This window comes from Mus caroli, unplaced genomic scaffold, assembly GCF_978045245.1.
Source record: "Mus caroli unplaced genomic scaffold, Mus_caroli_1 scaffold_20, whole genome shotgun sequence".
Taxonomy (NCBI): Eukaryota; Metazoa; Chordata; class Mammalia; order Rodentia; family Muridae; genus Mus; species Mus caroli.
In genome coordinates this window covers 34,369,320-34,390,031 of record NW_028227275.1, presented here as the reverse complement: position 1 = coordinate 34,390,031, position 20,712 = coordinate 34,369,320, and the positions used below count along the sequence as shown (strand labels likewise).

At 44.4% G+C, this 20,712-nt stretch overlaps 1 protein-coding gene across 5 annotated transcripts in view; it reads left to right on the top strand.

The window, feature by feature from the left end:
- The window catches only part of Smarca2 (SWI/SNF related BAF chromatin remodeling complex subunit ATPase 2), a 171,059-nt gene that overhangs the window by 70,541 nt on the left and 79,806 nt on the right, over positions 1 to 20,712 (top strand). For all 5 annotated transcript variants that reach the window (XM_021151584.3, XM_021151582.3, XM_029472470.2 and 2 more), the window contains 7 exons: positions 505 to 668; positions 2,181 to 2,247; positions 2,920 to 3,030; positions 5,989 to 6,231; positions 7,922 to 8,035; positions 15,940 to 16,047; positions 16,725 to 16,811. In XM_021151584.3, the coding sequence (XP_021007243.1) occupies positions 505 to 668; positions 2,181 to 2,247; positions 2,920 to 3,030; positions 5,989 to 6,231; positions 7,922 to 8,035; positions 15,940 to 16,047; positions 16,725 to 16,811 (894 nt within the window). The remainder of the gene's footprint in view (positions 1 to 504; positions 669 to 2,180; positions 2,248 to 2,919; positions 3,031 to 5,988; positions 6,232 to 7,921; positions 8,036 to 15,939; positions 16,048 to 16,724; positions 16,812 to 20,712) is intronic.

Sequence of the window (20,712 nt, the reverse complement as noted above, 5' to 3'; positions counted from 1 at the left end):
TCACAGGCTTCCTCACTGCAGGGATGGCACCCTGGGGCAGGCTGGTCGCAATCCAGAAAGCAGTTTCTGATGATCTGTAGGCCAGCTCAGCCTTCTGGGTTGTTTTAAATCCTCGAATTGGCTTTTTGTTCTTGGAGTGGTTGGAATAGATTTTGGTTTGGGTTTTCTTCATTTACAATAATTCCAGGATGTCATCTACTGTGAAATGCTAAGTCCCGATGAGCCGCAAAGCTGCTTCAAATCCCACCAGCCTGCCTTAGCCCATCCTTTCTAAATCTGATTAGCACTTAGCACCTGCCAAGCAGCAGGGAGATTACAGGCTCACCTTTTAAATTCCTTTTGGGTCGGTGCTTCCTGCCCCCACCCCCACCCCAACTCTGCTACTGTGGGACACTCAGCATACAGCACAGAGAAGTTAAGGAAGTCACAGGCTCACTTGAGTTGTATTAGTATTAATTACCTGTGCAGATCTTGGATAATTGAAACAATTACTCTTCATTTCAGCTCCAGGGCCTGGAATGGATGGTTTCCCTGTATAATAACAATCTGAACGGAATCTTAGCGGATGAAATGGGGCTAGGCAAGACAATCCAGACCATTGCACTCATCACGTATCTGATGGAGCACAAAAGGCTCAATGGTCCCTACCTCATCATCGTCCCCCTCTCGTAAGTACAGCCATTTGTCCCTGCAGCCAGCATTCCATGTGGTGCAGATTGCCCTGTCAGCCTTGTTTCTTTCTTCAGACAGAATAGTGGCATGGGGTGGGAATACCAGGAGCACAGAATCTGAATGAATGTCGGTTTTAGTTTCCCACACCTACCAGCCCCACTGTAGTCTTTTGACTAGCAAGTAAAGTTTGTAGCGATTCTTATCAGCCATGAACATGTTAACCTTGTAGTCAGGGTAGCCCACACCCTCTAGAGCAGTGGTTCTCAACCTTCCTAATGCTGTGACCTCCAATCATAAAGTTATTTCATTGCTACTTCATAAACTGTAATTTTGCTCTTGTCATGAATCATGATGTAGGTATCCGATAGGCAGGATAGCTGATATGTGACTCCCAACGGGGTCTTGACCCTTAGGTCGAGAACCACTGCTTCTGAGTGCATTCAGTTCCTCATTGCTCTTTAAGTAGCTTACTAAAGGGAAAGGTGAGAGCATTTTTAAAATTTCCTAGAAATATTTTCTTTGTATTCACACTTACACACACACACACCTCCAAAAGATTCTAGCTTTGTACATTTTCCTTATTGTATCTTTTAAAGCAGAATAGAAATCAAAACCATGGCTACAAATTCCACAAATCCAAGTAAGCTTCCCACATATACTTTGTGTTTCAATGGCCTGCTGCCCTGGAAGGACCAGTCTCTGCTGTGTCCAGCCCAGCCCCAGTTCCTTACCCACTGAACGGCTCCCCCTGGTCTGTAGCCAACACGCCGAGTAAAGATGAGCTAGTCACATCCACCTTCCCTTAGTCCAGTGCTTCGGTGTATGTGTGTCTTGGCCACCCTTTAGTCACTGAGCCACTTGTTGTGGCTCGCAGTGCCGAGACACCTGCAGGAAGAACAAGGCTTTTGGTTTTGTATTTCCTTCAGTTCTTTCTCTTCTGACCAAGGCTGAGTTATCTGCCTTCATACTGTTTACATACCCTTTGTGTTCAAACTATATTTTCAGGGGCTGACTTGGATATTATGGTTTCACTTTGGAGGACTAAGAAAGAAAAAAAAAAGATTCAGTATTTCTTCCCTGCGTCCTTTGACAGGTCTATTGACTGTTTTCAGGTGGTTTTGTAATTTCTCTTGCCTGATTTGAGTAGCTTTCCAGAGTTGTATAGATCTCAAACCCTCCAGCCGTTGTTGGGTTTCGGAACCACAGGAGGATTCTGTTACATTGCTTGCTCCCTGTCTTTATATACTTTGGAATTGTTTCTTAGGAGATTTTATTTTAAATGAAGTGTAAAACTGTCGTGCTTTGTGGCAGCTTATTTCTAACTTGCCTCTCACCTCCATAGCTTTAAAATAAATATGTGTCTGGGATAGTTTATATTCTCTAGCCCCTCTTAGGGCAAGGGCTAGAAATAAGTAACAGGTTTCTAGTAACTGACTTTTACATATGTGTGTGTACGTGTGTGGGTTTTTACTGGTTTTTCTTTTTGTTGTTGTTGTTTCTTTTTGTAGGACTCTGTCTAACTGGACATATGAATTTGACAAATGGGCTCCTTCTGTGGTGAAAATTTCTTACAAGGTTTGAAGCATTGTGTTTCTATATAAACCTGGAAAAGAAAAAAACAAAACAAAACAAAACCCTGAGCTATGCTTTCTCCCTTGCATGTGCACATCTGTGAACTGTATCTGGCTGTAAAGTTTTGTCATGTACATCATGTACTAAACAGTGAGAGTTAATCATCCCAAGAAGATTACTGTAATAAACCATAATTACTTTCAGATAGTGAAATGCAGAAGAAAATTGTTAATTATCATATTGCAAGGTTTCTGATGAGAGTAATACAAATGACAAATATCACACTTTTCTATGTGCTGCTGACTGGCTTGCTGTGGGCTGCTACTGTGCCGACTGCTCCTCCTGCCTTGGCAGGCAATTAGGGGGCACTGGGGCTGCCTGCTGCACTCTCCCACAGAAAGAGAGCCTTTCAGCCAAGCAGCGGGTTCTCACTGCAATTTCCTCCTCTCTCTCTCTTCCCTTCCTCAGTCGTAAGTGGGAAACCTTCCTGTAAGGACCTGGAAAGGGTCAAGATATGTGTGGTTTAGCTTCCACTTTCTTCAGAGATAATAGATCAGTATATGATAATACATGTATGTGCGCATGGCCTGTCCAGGCTCCATTAAGCTCTGAACAGTGAGAAATCGCACCTATGCGCTTCCAGTGGGTAATCGATGTATTTTTCTTCCCATTCAGGGTACCCCTGCCATGCGACGCTCCCTTGTTCCCCAGCTACGGAGTGGCAAATTCAATGTCCTCCTGACTACTTACGAGTACATTATAAAAGACAAGCACATTCTTGCAAAGGTATGTTTTTTTTTTCTTTAATTTTTTTATTTCTAATTGTGGATCATCTCACTGGAGTATAAAGTATCCTGCAAATTATACTCAATAGTATCATTTGGTCATTGGATGGCTGGATTTTTTTTTCCCTCTTCAGGGTTTTTTTTTTTTTTTCCTCCTGAAATCTTGGTCACAGGATTTAATATTTTTGTATGGTATTTTGTGTGTGTTTGTGTGTGAGAGAGAGGGAGACTGGGGCAGGGGTTGGGGGGGACTGAGAGAGGAAGAGGAGGGGAAGAAAGAAATGCCTTGGTTGATGTACCCTGGGCCCTTTCCTGGTCATTTGTAGTGAATTCCCATCTTTTTGGGTTATTTAGGTTTTTTGGTTTATTTGTTTGTTTGTTTTATGAGTATGAGTGTTTTGCCTGCAGACATACATGTGTGCAGGGCCTGTGGAGGCCAAGGAGGGGCGGCTCAGACCCCCTGGGACTGGAGTTAGAGAGGGTTATGAGCTTCTTTCTAGATGAGACTTGGAATAGAACCCTGATTCCCCCGGAAAAGTAGCCATCTCTGCAGCCCCACTTACACATCTGTTAAGAAAATTCACCTGGGTTCCACTTCTCTCCAGCAGCTCTGAATGTGCTTGGAAAGAAATAATTGTTTTTGTTGCCCTGGGTTACTGTCAGCAGGGCTTCGTTCCTCTTGTGCCTCTCTCTCTCTCTCTCTCTCTCTCTCTCTCTCTCTCTCTCTCTCTCTCTCGTAGGCGCCCCTCCAGATGGTGTCCCCCACCAGAGCTTGTCTCCAAGCTGAAGCTTGTGTGCTTTATGTGTTTTCAGGTTTTCCTGGTAAAAATAATGGGCCATTACTGTTTAAATTTCTCAGGGCTGCTCGTGTGGCTATTTCTTGGGCACAGAGAAAGAGTTGTGTCTGTGACCCTTCCCTGGCTCCTCATTTGAATGTCCGAAGTTGTCCTTTAGCCACAAATGAGAAGGTTCTCTTCCCATTTATATCATGTTGTCTCCTAATGTATTCACACAGGAAGATGGAAGTACTGTCTTGCCTGGAACAAATCATGAAAACTTAATCTCCCCGCCTTCCTACCCCCCTCTCCCCGTGGTAATTTCTTTTACCCCATGGTGTTTGGAAATCAGTCTAATCTAAAAGTAAGTTATGGTCAGAATTGAACAGAATCCCCATTACTGAGTTTTGTTCCATCTTCTGCATTAAACCTTTGCTCTGGGAGCTGTGTGTTCCCTTCATGGTATCATAGGAAATAACATAAAGGAAACGCATGCCCAGGGGACACTTAATAATTGAGACGGCACTGACAGCAACCGCCACCTTCCAGTTCCTCATGCTCCGAGATGAATTTGGCAGTGTCAGAAATGACGTGTCTCCAATATTACTGTGGGAATGTGTGTGTATCTTTGAGATCCCTAAAAAAAAAAAAAAAAAAAAAAAAAAAAAAAAAAAAAAAAAAAACTGTGTCTTGTGCATATGTATTTCAAAAGTCGCCAGAGACACCCCGTAACGAGACGCCATGCTTTTATTTGTTACTGGAGAAACAGCACTCTCGAAAGGGGTAGTAATTTTTCCAAGCAGAAGACTTAATTAGTACTTACTTGGTGGCGGAATCAAAGGTCTCTGGTTCCTTTGCTGCCTCCCAAGCTCCACTGAGGAAGAAAGTAGATTTAGAACATCTATTTAGATGCATTTTTTTTTTTTTTTTATCTTTTCACTGCTGTTGGCAAGTTGACTGCAGGACTTTGGTCAGTCTTACACAGCTGGTGCTGGTAGAGAAAAGGGTGCAAGGAATGCTGGGAGTTTCTTTTATTTGGCTAGCCCAGCTTGGCTGATGGTTTTCCTTCTTTTCCCTGGCTTCACTGGTACTTCTAATGAGGAGGTGAGAATTAGGCCACACTTGCCTGTCCGCTTCCTCTGACTTTCATCATCGTTGTCATCGTCTTCTTCTTCTCCTCCTCCTCCTCCTCCTCCTCTTCCTCCTTCTCCTCCGACTTCTTTTTTTTTTTTAAAGATTTATTTATTTATTTATTTATTATATGTAAGTACACTGTAGCTGTCTTCAGACACTCCAGAAGAGGGAGTCAGATCTCGTTATGGATGGTTGTGAGCCACCATGTGGTTGCTGGGATTTGAACTCCGGACCTTCGGAAGAGCAGTCGGGTGCTCTTACCCACTGAGCCATCTCACCAGCCCTCCTCCGACTTCTTCTTCTTCTTCTTCTTCTTCTTCTTCTTCTTCTTCTTCTTCTTCTTCTTCTTCTTCTTCTTCTTCTTCTTCTTCTCCTCCTTCTCCTTCTCCTCCTCCTCCTCCTCCTCCTCCTCCTCCTCCTTCTCCTCCGACTTCTTCTTCTTCTTCTCTTCTTCTTCTTCTTCTTCTTCTTCTTCTTCTTCTTCTTCTTCTTCTTCTTCTTTTCTTCTTCTTCTTCTTCTTTCTTCTTTCTTTCTTTCTTCCTTCCTTCCTTCCTTCCTTCCTTCCTTCCTTCCTTCCTTCCTTTCTTCTTCTTCTTCTTCTTCTTCTTCTTCTTCTTCTTCTTCTTCTTCTTCTTCTTCTTCTTCTTCTTTTCCTTCTTCTTTCTTCTTCCTTTTTCTTCTTCTTTCTTCTTCTTTCAATATCCCTTTTGTGTAGGCCTGAGTTTCCCAACCTGTGGGTTGAGACCCCTTTGGGGGGGGGGGTCAAATGACCCTTTCACATCATGTAACAGCACTGGAAAGCACAGACATTGTTTCTAGAAGGTGGATTGGAATCACTTGTCCTGGGAGAAACACGGATGCTTTAACATCGGCCAGGCATGGGCAATGCTCCGTTAGTTGGGATTCCTTTCTCTGAAAGAGTATCGTTCTGTGTCTTGTGCCAAACTGGATTCTGTGTTGCTTTTTTCCCACACATGCCCGCAGCCCTTTGGAAGCCACTGTACGTCTGTTTACCAGCCACACCTTGGCGCGTTCTTTTGTCCTGCAGATTCGGTGGAAATACATGATCGTGGACGAAGGCCACCGAATGAAGAATCACCACTGCAAGCTAACCCAGGTCCTGAACACCCACTATGTGGCCCCCAGGCGGATCCTTCTGACTGGGACCCCACTGCAGAATAAGCTGCCGGAACTCTGGGCCCTCCTCAACTTCCTCCTCCCTACGATCTTCAAGAGTTGCAGCACATTTGAGCAGTGGTTTAATGCTCCATTTGCCATGACCGGTGAAAGGGTACTGGCCAAATGGGGGAGGGGATGGGGGGCGGGGGTGATGAAAGTGGGGGTGGCGGAGTGGGGGGGAGAATTTGCCACTCTGTGATGAGGAAGTGAAAACTCCGGGACTACAGAAACTCCACAATGTTGTTTGCTCGGTGGGTGGGATGGGGTCTCCTTTGGGATTTGCCTTCTGAATGTAGATTCACGTGGGGGCATCCCAGCCTCTACCTTATGCCTGCTTTTTTCTGGCTGGTAGAGTGTTTCAACCGCAGCATGCCACAGGGAGGGTGAGCCTGGAGATGTTGGCTGAGTCACTTTAACCAGGCCACATCAACCAATCCAACAGGAACCCAAATATCTTTCTGTGTTTTAGACTCAGGAGTCTTCTTTTATGTACTTCCATGTAGAGTTTGAATCAAAACATTAATCTTCCACACATCTTTTTCCATGTCTGAGTGTGAGGCTCCATTTTATCTACATGTAAATACTCTTTAAATCCTGGAGTAGTGACTCTCACATGCTGCATCTTCATCATCCATCATCCATCATCACCACCACCATCATCATCATCCCTTTATCTTTTGTTCATAAAAGGCAAGCTTGGGCTATTACAAGAAGAAAAAAAATCCCAACCAGGCACATAGCATTGTGATTACCAGTTCCTTGACTCTAGGAATGAAAAAGTCATTAAAATGCTTTAGAGAACTTATGTTTGAACTCTTAGCCCTTTAATCTTGAGATACCTAACGGGTACATTTTCTGCTCCTTAGACTTGCCCATTTGGAGAAAGCAATGCCAATTCACTCTGCCCCCTAGAGGCTAACAAAGGAAGGTGAACACAAAGTAGGGTGTTTTCATAAAAATACGACTAAATCTGAATAGGATTTGGGCAAAGAAAAAAGAAAGGAAGGGTGCCATGGCCACAGTAACTCTTATGGAGAAAACAAATTTCACTGGGCTGGCTTACAGTTTCAGAGGTTCAGTCCTTTATCATCATGGTGAAAGCATGACACCTGCAGGCAGACATGATGCTGGAAACGGAGCTGAGAGTTCTACATCCGGATCTGCCTGCATCAGGAAAGGAAAGAGATGTTGAGCCTGGCTTAAGCATCTGGAGCCACAAAGCTCATCCCCCAGTGACACCAGCAAGGTCACACCTACTCCAACAAGGCCACGCCTCCTAATTCTGCCATTCCCTATGAGTCTGTGGGGCCATTTTCATTCCTACCACCACAGACAAGGTTGTAATGGAGGAGCATAAAGGTGACCCACTCTTGTTCTCCCATTTCCATACTCAAGCACACATCCTTCTGTTTGTTTCTGCACTGGACACAAGAAAAGCCAAGGGCTTGAACGGACATAGGAACACACAAACCCTTGCCCCCTTTTCCCATTGTGTGTCTGTCTGTCTTAAGTCAGTCTTTATTGCCGTCCATATTCTGTGAAGTCTGGGACTGTTCCTACTAACATGAAACTTGCTTCCAGGACTGTTTCCCACAAATCTAGGAGCTGAGGCATAGACACTTATTTGGAGGTCATAAATTTTATTCCCATGGGGCAGGCAGGTAGGGAGAGAATTTGGAGGTGTTAGATGGCTGGCCTCAATCTGGCTTGATAGCATGTGTGATTTCAGTAGGCAATGAAATCCATAATGAGTTTCACTCTGCGAGACTTCCTTCAGGAATTCACATAAGTTCGTTTTGCAGGTGGACCTGAACGAAGAAGAAACGATTTTGATCATCAGGCGTCTGCACAAGGTGCTGAGGCCCTTTTTACTGAGGAGGCTGAAGAAAGAGGTTGAGTCTCAGCTTCCGGAAAAGGTGAGTCACAGATGAGAGTCGTGGGGCTTTCCCTCCTGTGTTGTGGTTTTCAGTACCTTTCTGTGAGGTTGCGTGTCGGAAATAGCAGGCCTAGAGCTCAATCGCAAGTGAAACCATGGCAGGTATCAGGACACTGTCCTCAAACTCAGACCCTCTGGGTGTGAGAGAGCTGCGGTGTGTGGGGGGCATCCCATTTTCAGTCTGGTTTCTGTAACTCTGGGGCAGGCTTAATTAATCAAACTCATGGAGTCTCATTGCATATATATATGTGTGTGTGTGTGTGTGTGTGTGTGTGTGTGTGTATGTGTGTGTGTGTGTATGTGTGTGTATGTGTGTATATATATATATCTGCCAGGTCTCCAGAAGGTTCATTCAGTGTTTAATATTTGTGATAGAAAGAGAGTTGCTAGGATATAAGGTTTGTCTGGTATAACTGGGTTCCTGTAGACTTAGCTGGGAACTTCTAGGCGGGTAGTTTTCTCTTTGGGAATAGCTTTTAGTTCCATAGAGTTCCTTTGGGCCCAGGTTAGTATTGGACTTGAATTTTGATTCCTGTACACCAGGTCTTCTCCTGGAATCATCTACACATGAAGTTCCATTCCTTAACAGGTGGCTTGCTTAGGGTTAGATACTGCTTTGTTTTATTTTTGTTTGGGGGTTTTTTGGTTTGTTTTTTTTTTTTTTAATGATATATTTGTATTTGTATACGATGGGTTGGATCTGAGCTGGGGTGTTGTTTTATGATTGGGAGGGGTTTTTGGTGACAACTACTGTACAGATTGCTGTGTCCCATCTCTTTGTACAGTGGGAGCTGGCAGGTGGATAGACAGACATGATCACTTTGCTGCGAGAGTGTTTTATATCTCAATCCCTTATTCATGAAGTCACAAAAAATTAAAATAAAAAGTCTTATACCATGCTTATCCTAGTTAAAGTGTAAGTACATATTTTATTTTGTTAGTGACTGCAACTTGGGGATCCGATGCTGTTACTTCTGCCTCCTGTGGCCTTGACCTCTGTGGCTAATAGCGATGCTGTGTGTGGTACCCATCATCCACTCGATGCCTTTCTAGGTATCCATATATTTGAAAGCAACCACTCTACCTTGTCCTGGGGGCAACTTGGCAGGGTGGAAACTGTTGATTCTGCCCATCAGTGGGCCCAGGACCCCCTACATCCTTTGTTGTTTATGATGTGAATGTTGACAAGGGTAGCCTTAGTGGTCTTACTGGTGACCTGGAAAATATGTCACCTCTGCCTCACAGGACTGCTGCGAGGTCTAAGTGCTAGGTGCATGAATACACACCTGGTTTAATTTCTGCTGTCCCAGTGGTACTTTGCTTGTTTGTTTTGTTTTGCTTTTTGTTTTGGGGGGTTTTGTTTTCTCCTCATGTATTTATTCTGCTGCTTCTGTTGTTGACTGAAGCTCTACACTCCCATCTACTTGAAGTTCTCTCTCTCTCTCTCTCTCTCTCTCTCTCTCTTTCTCCTCTTGTCTTTACTGTGTTTCTGTGACCTTCTTGCTTCCCTACCTATGACCCAGCTACAGCCTACGTGTGGCTTTTGTTGACTTGTGCTGATCAATATCTATGTTGATCAATATTTATGCTGATCAATATCTATCTATTCTCTATTTCCATTACCACCTTTGTATTTTTTTTTAACCTGGGCCGAGTTGGAAGTTTAACTGTCATCCTTAGGGTGAAGAGTCTTTCTACTACCTCCTGCTTACAAGTACAGACTGCGTATGTCTGACATGGCCTGAGGAAAAGAGACCATGAAAGATTCATAGCTGTTGACAGCAAAAAGAAAAAAGCGAAATCCATCTGTAGTGTTTTATTTTCCAATATTTTCTTGAAGAAGAATCAGGAAAGTGCATTTTAAGCTTAATTTCAGTGACCATCTAGTAAGATGGCTATGTGTAACCATGTTCCCTTTTGTTTACAGTTCTGTGGGCCTAACAAATGTCTGCCTCACTGGGTTCAGAACCAAACCACACAACTCTTCCCTCACCCGACCTGTTCCCCTCAGCACAGCCCGGCCTGTACTGCTTAGTACTCGGAGTGCAAGGCTCTCATGTCCGCTGCCTTCACACCCCTTGCTAAGCCTCATGTGGCCTCTGGGCTGTTGTTCTTCATCCCTAAGGAGTGCCAGTTGACATGAGTTGCTGTTTGCATCTGGGTTCTCTTCAGTCTGTGTAATGTATTTGAATGGCATCCTGGGTGTTCTGCTTATCCACATTGGGTTCAGTTTTGTTGAAGGACATTGGGTTGTTTGTTGAAGGTGTGTGTGTGTGTGTGTGTGTGTGTGTGTGTGTGTACACCTATGCAAGAAGTGTGTTCTAGATTTTCTGGAGTTGGAGTTCTGTGTTTATAAGCTGTGGGTCTTGGGATCTAGCCTATATCCTCCATGAGAGCTATAAATGATCCTAACTGCTGAGCCATCTCGCCAGGCCCTGACAGTCTGAGTAGAGCTGCTGTGGCCATCTGGATCCAGGCTTTTTGTGTGACGTGGTTTTTTGTTGCACTTGAGTGAACAGCCAGGAGTAGGATCCCTTGGTTGTTTGGTTAATAAGGTTAGTGTTTGGTGCATAAGGGTCGTATAAAATCACATGATCTCCATGTTCTCTGCACCTTTCTAAAACGCTGTGCAGTCCTGCTGATTAAATGTGAGCATTCCTGTTCTTCCTCATGACCATCAGCACTCCATATTGCCAGGCGTGTTTTTATTGACATGACTGCCTGTTTCCATGTTTCAGTGATTTTAGTAGGTATGAAGTTGCATCTTTCATTCCGTTAGCTTGATATTGAATACTGTTGAGTATCTTTGCGTACTCTTGGCCTATACTAAGGGCACCTCTGCTGTAGAGGAAAGCCAGCTCTCACAGTAGGCTAATGGAATACCTAATGAGCAGGGGATAGACTGTGCTCCCTCTATATTGCCCAAAGCCCATTTCTTATATTCAGGAAAGAGTGCTAGTTCATAGAAAGGGAATAACATAAGGCAACTTAAACTAAATGAAAATTTAATTTTCCAATCGAGCTCACATTGAAGTCGTGAATTCCTAGTCTTAAGAGCCAATAATGCAGTTGGCTGTGTGTACAGTGGCATGCCTGTGTGGCCTGTGCCTGCTGTGCATGTATGCATGCATGCATGCGCACCTCCCAGTGTCTGCACTTAACAAGAGCTTGGACCACCGAATGCCAATCCTAATTTTTTTATATATATATACATAATTTCTGTAGAACACAGGAAAGAGCTTTGTTTAGATGGAAAACTTGTGTGTTCATCATATAAAGCCGAGGAGGCTGAATAGAACTATCATTGTATCATTCCTCTGTCACATCATGGGTTCCAGGATCTGAGGCCTTTGTAAGTGGAATTGTTTGCTGAAAAATCTCTGTTCACCACATGGGACTGCCACACACTGGGCAGGTCCATTGTTTCAGTGAGCTATCCCTTTGGAATGAAACCTTTTAATGAAGAGCAGTCCACAGGCAGGAGCTTTGAAGAAAGCTCAGGTTCTACTGAATCAAATGACCGGCAGGAATTCTTAGACAATGTAACCAATGTATTCACCTGCTTGTGGGAATTGATTAGGCCATTTGCTAACACAGAATTCTTAGGGATCGATATCAGATACATGAAGTCAGTGCCTCATTTGTCCTTAGTGCTTGAATAAACACAGTCCCAGTGGCTGTCAAGACTATCTCTTAGCAGGGGACATCTCTTTAAAGAAGTCACCAGTTTCACTTTTGTGCAGCATCTGTACGTTTAGAGAAACTTTCACATACTTTCCTACTAGGACGCCATTGCACTTGGGAAGGCTGAGCTCAGCACCTACTTAGTAGAAAATGGCATAGCTATTAGGATTCTTTACTGTGTCCCTTTTCTCTGTATGTAGCTCTCAGTTGGTTCCCCTGTGTATTTCTTCACACTCAGAGCAGGTAGAAATATACTACCCCAGAATGGAAGGTAGGATGGGAGTAGTAGACAGGCTTGACCTTTGACCTGAGATCTGCTTACACTGAATACTGGTGTGGCAGTGGGAGCCCTACCCAACTAATGAAATAAATTGTTCAGCCTTTTAGATGCTTTAAGGGAGGGGTCTCCAGTGTTCATATGTGGGTATAGCAGCAGGGCATGCAGAAGGTGCTCAACTATAACCCCCTTGAGTGCAGAGCGATGTTGGGGCAGCTATGTATATTTATGTTTCTCTTAAAATAAAAAGATTAAGCTCTATAGATCTGGAACATGCAAGGTGACCCTGATAGCCGGGAGTATGTGTGTCTGTTACAATCACTCTGTGCTGGGTGGTGGCAGGGGAGGCTTGGGTTAAATCCTCCCACTAGAGCACCTCAGTGTCCAGTCATTCTTACTTGCCTTCAGTGTGTTCAGATTCTGCAGGTTGTAACCAGCTTTGCTTGTGTCTGCAAAAGAAGATTTCCTATGATCTGATGCCTTGGTTCAAAGTGATGGGGATTGAAATCAGGGCCTCGCACATGCTAGGCATCTGTTCTAACTGAGCTATATCACCAATAACGTATCTATCCATTATCCCCCTGTCCTGTGGGCCTCACCTCATATCTAGAGATGTTAATTTTACCACACGTGTATAATAGTGCTTAAAAATCTATAGGCATATATTGGAAAGAAGACCTTTGTCATCAGACAAGGTCCAGGACCATTTTCTTTGGAGGGACATGGGGGAAAAATTGTTTTCTGTTATTAGGGCTCTTAGGGGAATTGAAAAATCCCAGTTATTTACTTGGTTCATATGTGTGCATACTCATGTGCACGTGCCATGTTGAAACTGTGCCCACAGATGTCATGGCACACATGGAGATCTGAGGATAACTTTCAGGAAATTGGTCCTCTCCTTCTTCTATGTGGCTCTCAAGGATTGCCTTCAAGTCATCAGGCTTGGAGGCAAACATCTTTCCCACACTGTACCATGTCATTGGTCCTGGGAGAAGATCTCGGGCACACTGGACTTTAGAAAGGATCCCTAATATTATGGACAGCCCAAACTTGGAGAAAGGTACAGGAGCAAAATACACCTGCCACAATTAGAGACTACTCCAGGAGCGAACGTAAAATGCGCGTGTGGCGCGTGTAGCCACAGATTTGGTCGTTGTATCTTACCAGTTCCTCTTGTCCTTATTAAAGTAAGGGAGGAGGCCTTGTCTGTCTTCACTCCAGAGCAGCTATGGAACCCTTGAGAGCAGTGGTTCTCAACCTGTGGATCGTGACCCCCAGAGGGAATCACATACCAGGTTATACCCCATCCGATCTCTTCCCCTTTCCATGCTTTCTGGACACCATAAGGGGACAGCTTCCTCTTCCATTCAGTTCTACCACCTTGATGTTTTTTACCTCAACATGGGGTCAGAGTCAACCAAGCCAAGGCCTATGGATTGAAATCCTTGAACCCATGAGCTAAATTAATCTTTCAGTGTTCAATGTTGGCATTATGATTATAACAGTAGCAAACTTATAGTTACAAAGTAGCAATGGAATAATGTTATTGTTGGGGGTTAGCACACATGAAGGACAGTATTAAAGGGTCACAGCATTAGGAAGGGTGAGAACCCCTGCTCTAGAGGGTCTTACCTCTTTTCAGATGCATGGCATCCTGTCTGCATGTATCATCAGGTGGCCTCTTTCTTCCTGAACTTCACCTCAAGCCTTTAGTAATATTTGGCTGACGGGCAGAAAGTGTGGGTTCTGTCCTTGACTCTGGATCATCCATCTCCTGACACATTTTTAAAAGTAGCAATCATGTCTTCCGTACTTGGGAAAGTGGGAACGGGGCAGCAGAGAGGTGACACCAGGCAAAAGTGAACATGAACCCGGGAAGCAGTCTCCTTGGTCATCCTTAGCACTGGTGAGTTTGAAAGGGTGAATGTGTTTTGATCTAGGAGCTTAACCTCCTGGATGGCCAGATTCTTTGTCGATGAAATAAGGAAACTAAAGGTGACCATGTTATGCAGAGTGTATAGGCATTAAATGAGAAAAGGCACACCAACCATGTGCTGTAGAGCCTAAATATTGGCCCTTGATGCCATTGTTAGTAAACTTGCTAAAGTTTAAACTTCACATTTTCTTCCCACAGTCCAATTTCGTTGTGAGTTGAGAGCTCTTGGAAAACTAGGATAGTGGTAATTCTTTGCCAGTGAATGTGTAGAGGAACCTATCATACTATATACATCAAACATGTATAATCTGTGTCAGGTCTACCTCAGGAAAGCCAGACAACATAAGGAGAATAAAGAGAAGGCATGATCAACCTGTGTTAAACACATACTGATTTGTTACATCTGCAGACTGGTGTTTCCTCTCTGACCTGGAAGGTTACTCACCAATCCCATATAGGTAATGTTCACATAAAAAATACCCCAGGAACCATCCCATAATCAGCTTCTAAACACTGACACCATTGCATACACTAGCAAGATTTTGCTGAAAGGACCCAAATATAGCTGTCTCTTGTGAGACGATGCCGGGGCCTAGCAAACACAGGAGTGGATGCTCACAGTCAGCTATTGGATGTATCACAGGGCTCCCAATGGAGAAGCTAGAGAAAGTACCCAAGGAGCTAAAGGGATCTGCAACCCTATTGTTGGAACAACATGATGTACTAACCAGTACCCCGGAGCTCTTGTCTCTAGCTGCATATGTATCAAAAGATGGCCTAGTCGGCCATCACTGGAAAGAGAGGCCCATTGGACTTGCAAACTTTATATGCCCCAATATAGGGGAATGCCAGGGCCAAAAGAATGGGAATGGGTGGGTAGGGAAGTGGGGGGCGCTATGGGGGACTTTTGGGATAGCATTGGAAATGTAATTGAGGAAAATATGTAATAAAAATATTAAAAATTAAAAAAAAAACCCAGCCTTCCTGTAATTGCCTAGTGTGAAGAGACAGCAAGGCCTCCGGCTCCTTTTAAAAGTTGCAGCCAAATGAATATTCAACTTCTCTTCATCCGTGACCTCCTCCCTCCGGCCCTCAGAGCTGAAAACAGCCTCATCGCTTTTTAAGCAGTCGATCACATAGCGGGCAATTGGCTGATTTCCTTTAATCATGTTCTTAGATATCCAGGTGGCATTCTGGCATTTACTTTGAATTTTGCACATTTGTATTCTTAGGATTAAGGTAAAATGGCACCATAAAATAAGCCTTGTCTCCTGGGCTCTCAGTAGGCTGAAGGCTCACAAGTGTGTAATAAGCTGTGGGTGTGTGAATCCCCATTAAGTACCTATAAGTTGGACTTTGTCTTCTCTCAACTGGACACACAGGAGGGGGCCCTGTCCTGCTTTAGCTGTGGGGTTGTGGAAGTTGTGTCCTGCTGTGAGTTAATTCTTTTTAATCTCGCATCTTCACAGCTGTGTGGAGAGTAGAGGTTAATCGCAGTCAACCTGGGTTTGTTATAAATCTTCCTCTAGGATGAGTGCTGGGGTAGCTGCATGCAGCCATTTAGAGATGTTTTACAAAGAAAGTCGTAGGAGTGAGGGCAGTCGCTGGTTTTCCTGATACTGTTCAGTTCATAGGAAAGTATACAGGACTGAGAAGCAGGAGAAATATTATAAATACACCGTAATGAACATTTTCACATAGCACAGTTGTATAGCACTCTGTCTCTCACATATGAGATCAAGAAACGATAGGAAATTGTAAGCTTACATCTTCCACGAGTAGCCTTTTAAGAGTCTCCCCATTATCATGGTGCTCCTGTCCTCGAGGATTCTGGTCTGCTCTATGGCCCTGTCCCATCTCATGAACCCAGGAAGGGGAAACAGATGCCCCATCTGGGCTTCCTGGACTGGGCCCGGAGCCCCTTCTCCTATGCCATCTTCAAACAGCCCCTTCCTCTCTTTTACTTACACCTGTTCTCTGCCCCCAGGTTGAGTATGTGATCAAGTGTGACATGTCAGCTCTGCAGAAGATTCTGTACCGTCACATGCAAGCCAAGGGGATCCTCCTCACAGACGGGTCTGAGAAAGATAAGAAGGTACGTTTAGAAAGTAGGAGACTCAGGCACTGCTCATGATAGCTCTGTGGACCGAGGATGCAAGCTGCCCAGTGCTGTCGGATGCTTTAGGATGTTTTAAAGCCCAGTTTCTCTCCCTAGCATCTTTTATATATGGTCTGCTAGAATCCTAATGACAGATGTGACACAAAGCTATCAGCTTGACATAATTTTGTTAAGAATTACTTTTTGGTAGCCTAAGTTAATCACAGGGATGACATTATATCTAACTCAGAAAAGACTAAATAGCAACTAGAACTCTGGGGCCTTGGTGTGAAGTTGCTAAAAAGACATAGGACCCTGTGTTCTTTTTATTAGCTATCTAGTCAGTCTGTCTTTCTGTCTCTCTCTTTCAATCGATTTCTCTTTCTTCCTTTCTTTCCTTCCTCCTCCTCCTCCTCCTCTCCTCTCCTCTCCTCTCCTCTCCTCTCCTCTCCTCTCCTCTCCTCTCCTCTCCTCTCCTCTCCTCTCCTCTCCTCTCCTCTCCTCTCCTCTCCTCTCCTCTCCTCTTTTCTTTCTTCAGTACTTGACTCATCCCTAGGTCTTTCTTAAGCTGTGCACAGACTCCACCAGGAAGCTCCATCCTTGAAGCCTAGTTTTTAAAAGTCGGAAATGTTTGATCCACGAATAATTAGTTCTTTATTGCACTTTTTGCTCAGGGGAAAGGAGGTGCCAAGACACTTATGAACACCATCATGCAGCTGAGAAAAATATGCAACCACCCATATATGTTTCAGCACATTGAGGTGAGTCTGCAGCTTGTACTTCACTCCTTAGTGTGCTAGTTAGGAAGACAGAACCCTGAATATGTGTAAAGCATGTGTGGAGATGTCCAGCTGGCATGGCCCTTGCTTCTCATGCAGAATTGACAGACCTGTTTCCTGGGTGTGGATCCACTCTGGCACTGACTGCTCAGTTTCTGGAATTTTATAACTAAGAGTTTAGAGTAGTGAGGAGATGGTGGGAGCATTGGCTCATTATGTGGATTGGGTAAAAGCTGTGAATTACCTTGTTACTGTGGGAGCTCTAAATTGAAGATAATGACAGATGCTGCCAGCATCCTCAGAAGGGTGCTGGGAGAGATACTTAAATAATGTGTTTATAGAAATGGAAGAGAAAGATGTTCTTCAAATATTGTCCTTGTCAGAGATACTGGCTTTAGCCTATGACATAGATTGGTATTTTTTTTCCTTGCCTGGTTTCCCTCGTGATGATACAAGTTGTCACTGTGTTCTGACGCTAAGGTCTCTAAGAATCTTGCTTTTAGACCACAGGGCATTTTCTCCTCTGTTTGTTCCATGCGAATAAGATTCCTGTATTGACAAGGTTCACTCTGGTGGAGCAGTTGGCTTGAGCAGGTATACAGGCATGCCTTCCCAATCTGCAGGACCCCATGGGCCACACTGCCTACTACAAAATAACAGGAGAAATGGCAAAGAGGAAAACCAGTGCAGGGCTCTTCTCTATTTAAACAGTTGACAGAACCTTCCAGAAGAACTAAAGCTGAATTACAGGACAAAACGAGTTGAACTATTCTTGGCATTGAGCCCCTGACCCCATCCCAGTTTATTTTGGTAGTCAAGCATGGAGGATCAGTTAATACTTTCTTGTCACCCCTTCCTATACTAGAGGCCCATCTCAGCAGACTGAGTGAGTGAGTGAGGCCTGACACCACTATGGCCCTCAAGTCCTTAGGAAAGGACATCTACGTATATAAGAGGGAAAAATCCCCAACTAAGGAAGAAGGTCCTCACATTGATGGTAGAGTGTCTGTGGATATGAGAGAAAGTATTTTTGGAGACACAGAGAGCATCTGTGACCAGAGCGGGATCATCTGTAGACATAGCGAGGGCATCCAGGGACAAAGGGAGACATCCACAGACACAGGACATCTGTGGGCAAAGGGGGACCCTCCAAATACATTAGGAGAGCATCTTTGGTCATGGGGGTAGCATTTTTGTACATAGGAGATTATTTATTGATACAGGGCATCTGTGAATAGAGATCAGTCTTCATGGGTATAAGGAGCACACCCATAATCCTAGGAATAGCATCCTTAGATACAGGGATAGCATTCATGCATAGGGAGGACAGGCGTAAGGAAAGTATTGACCTAAGGGAGGATATGGCAGAAGGGAGGATACCCATACATTCAGAGAGAGTATCCATACACGGAGGAACATCTGATTGCTAGATGAGTATGTGTGTTTAGACTGTGCTGGCTAGTCTTATGTCAGTCCTGTCACAAACTGTCATCATCTGAGAGGAAGGACACCCTACTGAGAACATGACTCTCGAATATCTGGTTATAGGCAAGCTTGTAGAGCATTTTCCTAATGAACGATTGATGGGAGTGGGTCTGGCCTATTGTATATGGGGGCATTCCCGGGCTGGTCCTGGATACTGTAAGAAGAGAGTTTGATAAAGCCCCGAGGAGCCAGCCAGTGAGCAGCACCGTCCACAGTCTCGGCCTCAGTTCCTGCCTCCGGTTTCTCTTTCTGTTTGAGTTCTTGTATTGGGTTCTCTCAGTGGACTGTGGTTCAGGACATGGAAGCCAACTCTCTCTGTTCGCCAAGTTGGTATCAGCCATGATGTTTCATCACAGCAGTAGTAACCCTAACTCTGGGATGGATGAAGGGGCAAGTGTCAGTCAGTGACAATGAGGAGAGAGAACATCTGGGGATGTCAGTGAGAGTATTTGTGGACATAAGGGACAACAGTATCTCTAGACATGAAAGCATCCATATGCAATAGTTGGGTGTCTGAGCACAGGAGCCTATGTCCCTTGAACATTACATAGCACAGTTGAGAGAGAACCCTAGGATAAGGAGGGGATGCGTTTATAGATCTAAGCAAAATTTTAACTGTAAGAGAACTTTAAAAAGTCTTCCCTATAAGCTGTTTAGATGTACAGATGTAGGAGCATCCAGTCAGCAGTAGTGAGATCCTGTCACAGGCTGCTTTGTCACTGTGACTGGGTAGGGCAAGTCTTGACACCCTCTAAGCTATCTCCTTCCTTTATACTGAGAGAGAAATAGATTATAGGTCTAGCAGGTGGATCAGCCTTTACCTTTTTTTTAAATGAAACTACTGTATGTGAGTGTTTTTCCTGTGTGCCTGTCTGTGCATCATACTGGATGTGTTGGATCTGGAGGTACAGATGGTTATAAGGTGCTCTATGGGTGCCAGGAATAGAACCTGGGTTCTCAGGAAGAGCAGCCAGTGCTCTTAACAGAAGGTCTTCTCTCTGGCCTCCTGGATAAACATCTCTCTGGCCTCCTAGATCAACACTAAAATTAGAACGGAAGACGTAGCTCATACAAGAAATCCCATCAATTAGCTGCTAGGTGCCATTTGCTATTGCCACTACAGGGAGGAGGGCGGCATAAGAAGTCCCAGTGCCAAGATGCTTGGGTTATGGCAGACTGACTGGTCACCTATTCCTGGAAACCACTTGGAGATATTACTCTTCTCTGTAGTGAACTGTGGGGACTTAGCAATGGTGAAATTGCATCTTAGTCTTCCTTCTTGTTGGAGCTGGTTTTTTTTTTTGGGGGGGGCTCTCCCTTCCCTGCCCACCTCTCTTCCCATCTGCCCCCCCCCCACGGCAGTATGTGGAACTCCAGGAAGAAGAGTGGAGGGGAGGGTGTCTGGGCAGATGCTCTCCGGCACCTGCTGGGTTGCACTCTGGGTCGATGTCTGTAGACTGCACTGGTGCTTGCTTCTGTCTCGGTTCTGAGGAAGCACCGAGAAAGCAGCGCCTGCAGTGGCCCCTGAGTCTTTGGCTGTCACGGGTCCAAGATGCTGTGTATGTTTGCCTGTGTTCTGCTTTATTTTGTCCTCCATACAGCTGTGTATTGATACCAAATAATTCTACAACCCCAATTTTGAGACTGGGTTTCTCTCTGGGGACCATCATACCTGAGAAATAAGAGCTCTGTTTTATTTTGAGCAGGGGCCTCTCTATGTAGCTTACATACATTGATCTAAAACACCTAGACTTATGTGATTTCTCTTTCTTATTCATTTATTTATTTATTTATTTATTTATTTTTGTGACTCAACCTTCCAAATATCTGGTAATAGAGGAATGTATCACTGTGCCCAATCTTACTTGTGTATAGATATGTCCATGGCTTCAGTTTTCCCTTCCCTGCTTGGAGACAGGAATGGGAACTGAAAAATCTAGTAAGGGTACCAAGTAGTTAAGTTCTGTGTTCTAACTGCAGAAGCTGGACCTTGACAGCTCTAGTACATGGAGGGCTTTATTTGTAAAGAGAAAAGGGAGGCCTGATTGGGGGCAAAATGCTTTGCAATTGCTATTTCTTCTATTGATTACTATTGCTGTGTTAGGTTTATGCTTACCTGACAATTGTGACCCTGGCTTTAGCCTGGACTGTGAGTTTGTGGGTGGGTCCCCAGAAACCGTTCCAGGGTGAGCTCCTGGCCAGTGCATGCGCAGGCAGTGTTGGGATAGTGAGCTAACTGGACATCAGGGAGTCCAAAGCAAATTACATCGTTCCAGTGGGACAGGTGACCTCAGAAACACGAGTTTCTGGTTTGCTCTGCAATGAGCTCTCACCTCTTTGAGGACCATTTGATTCACTTTGAAGATGCCCTAGAAATACTATAGAAACCATGAAGTTA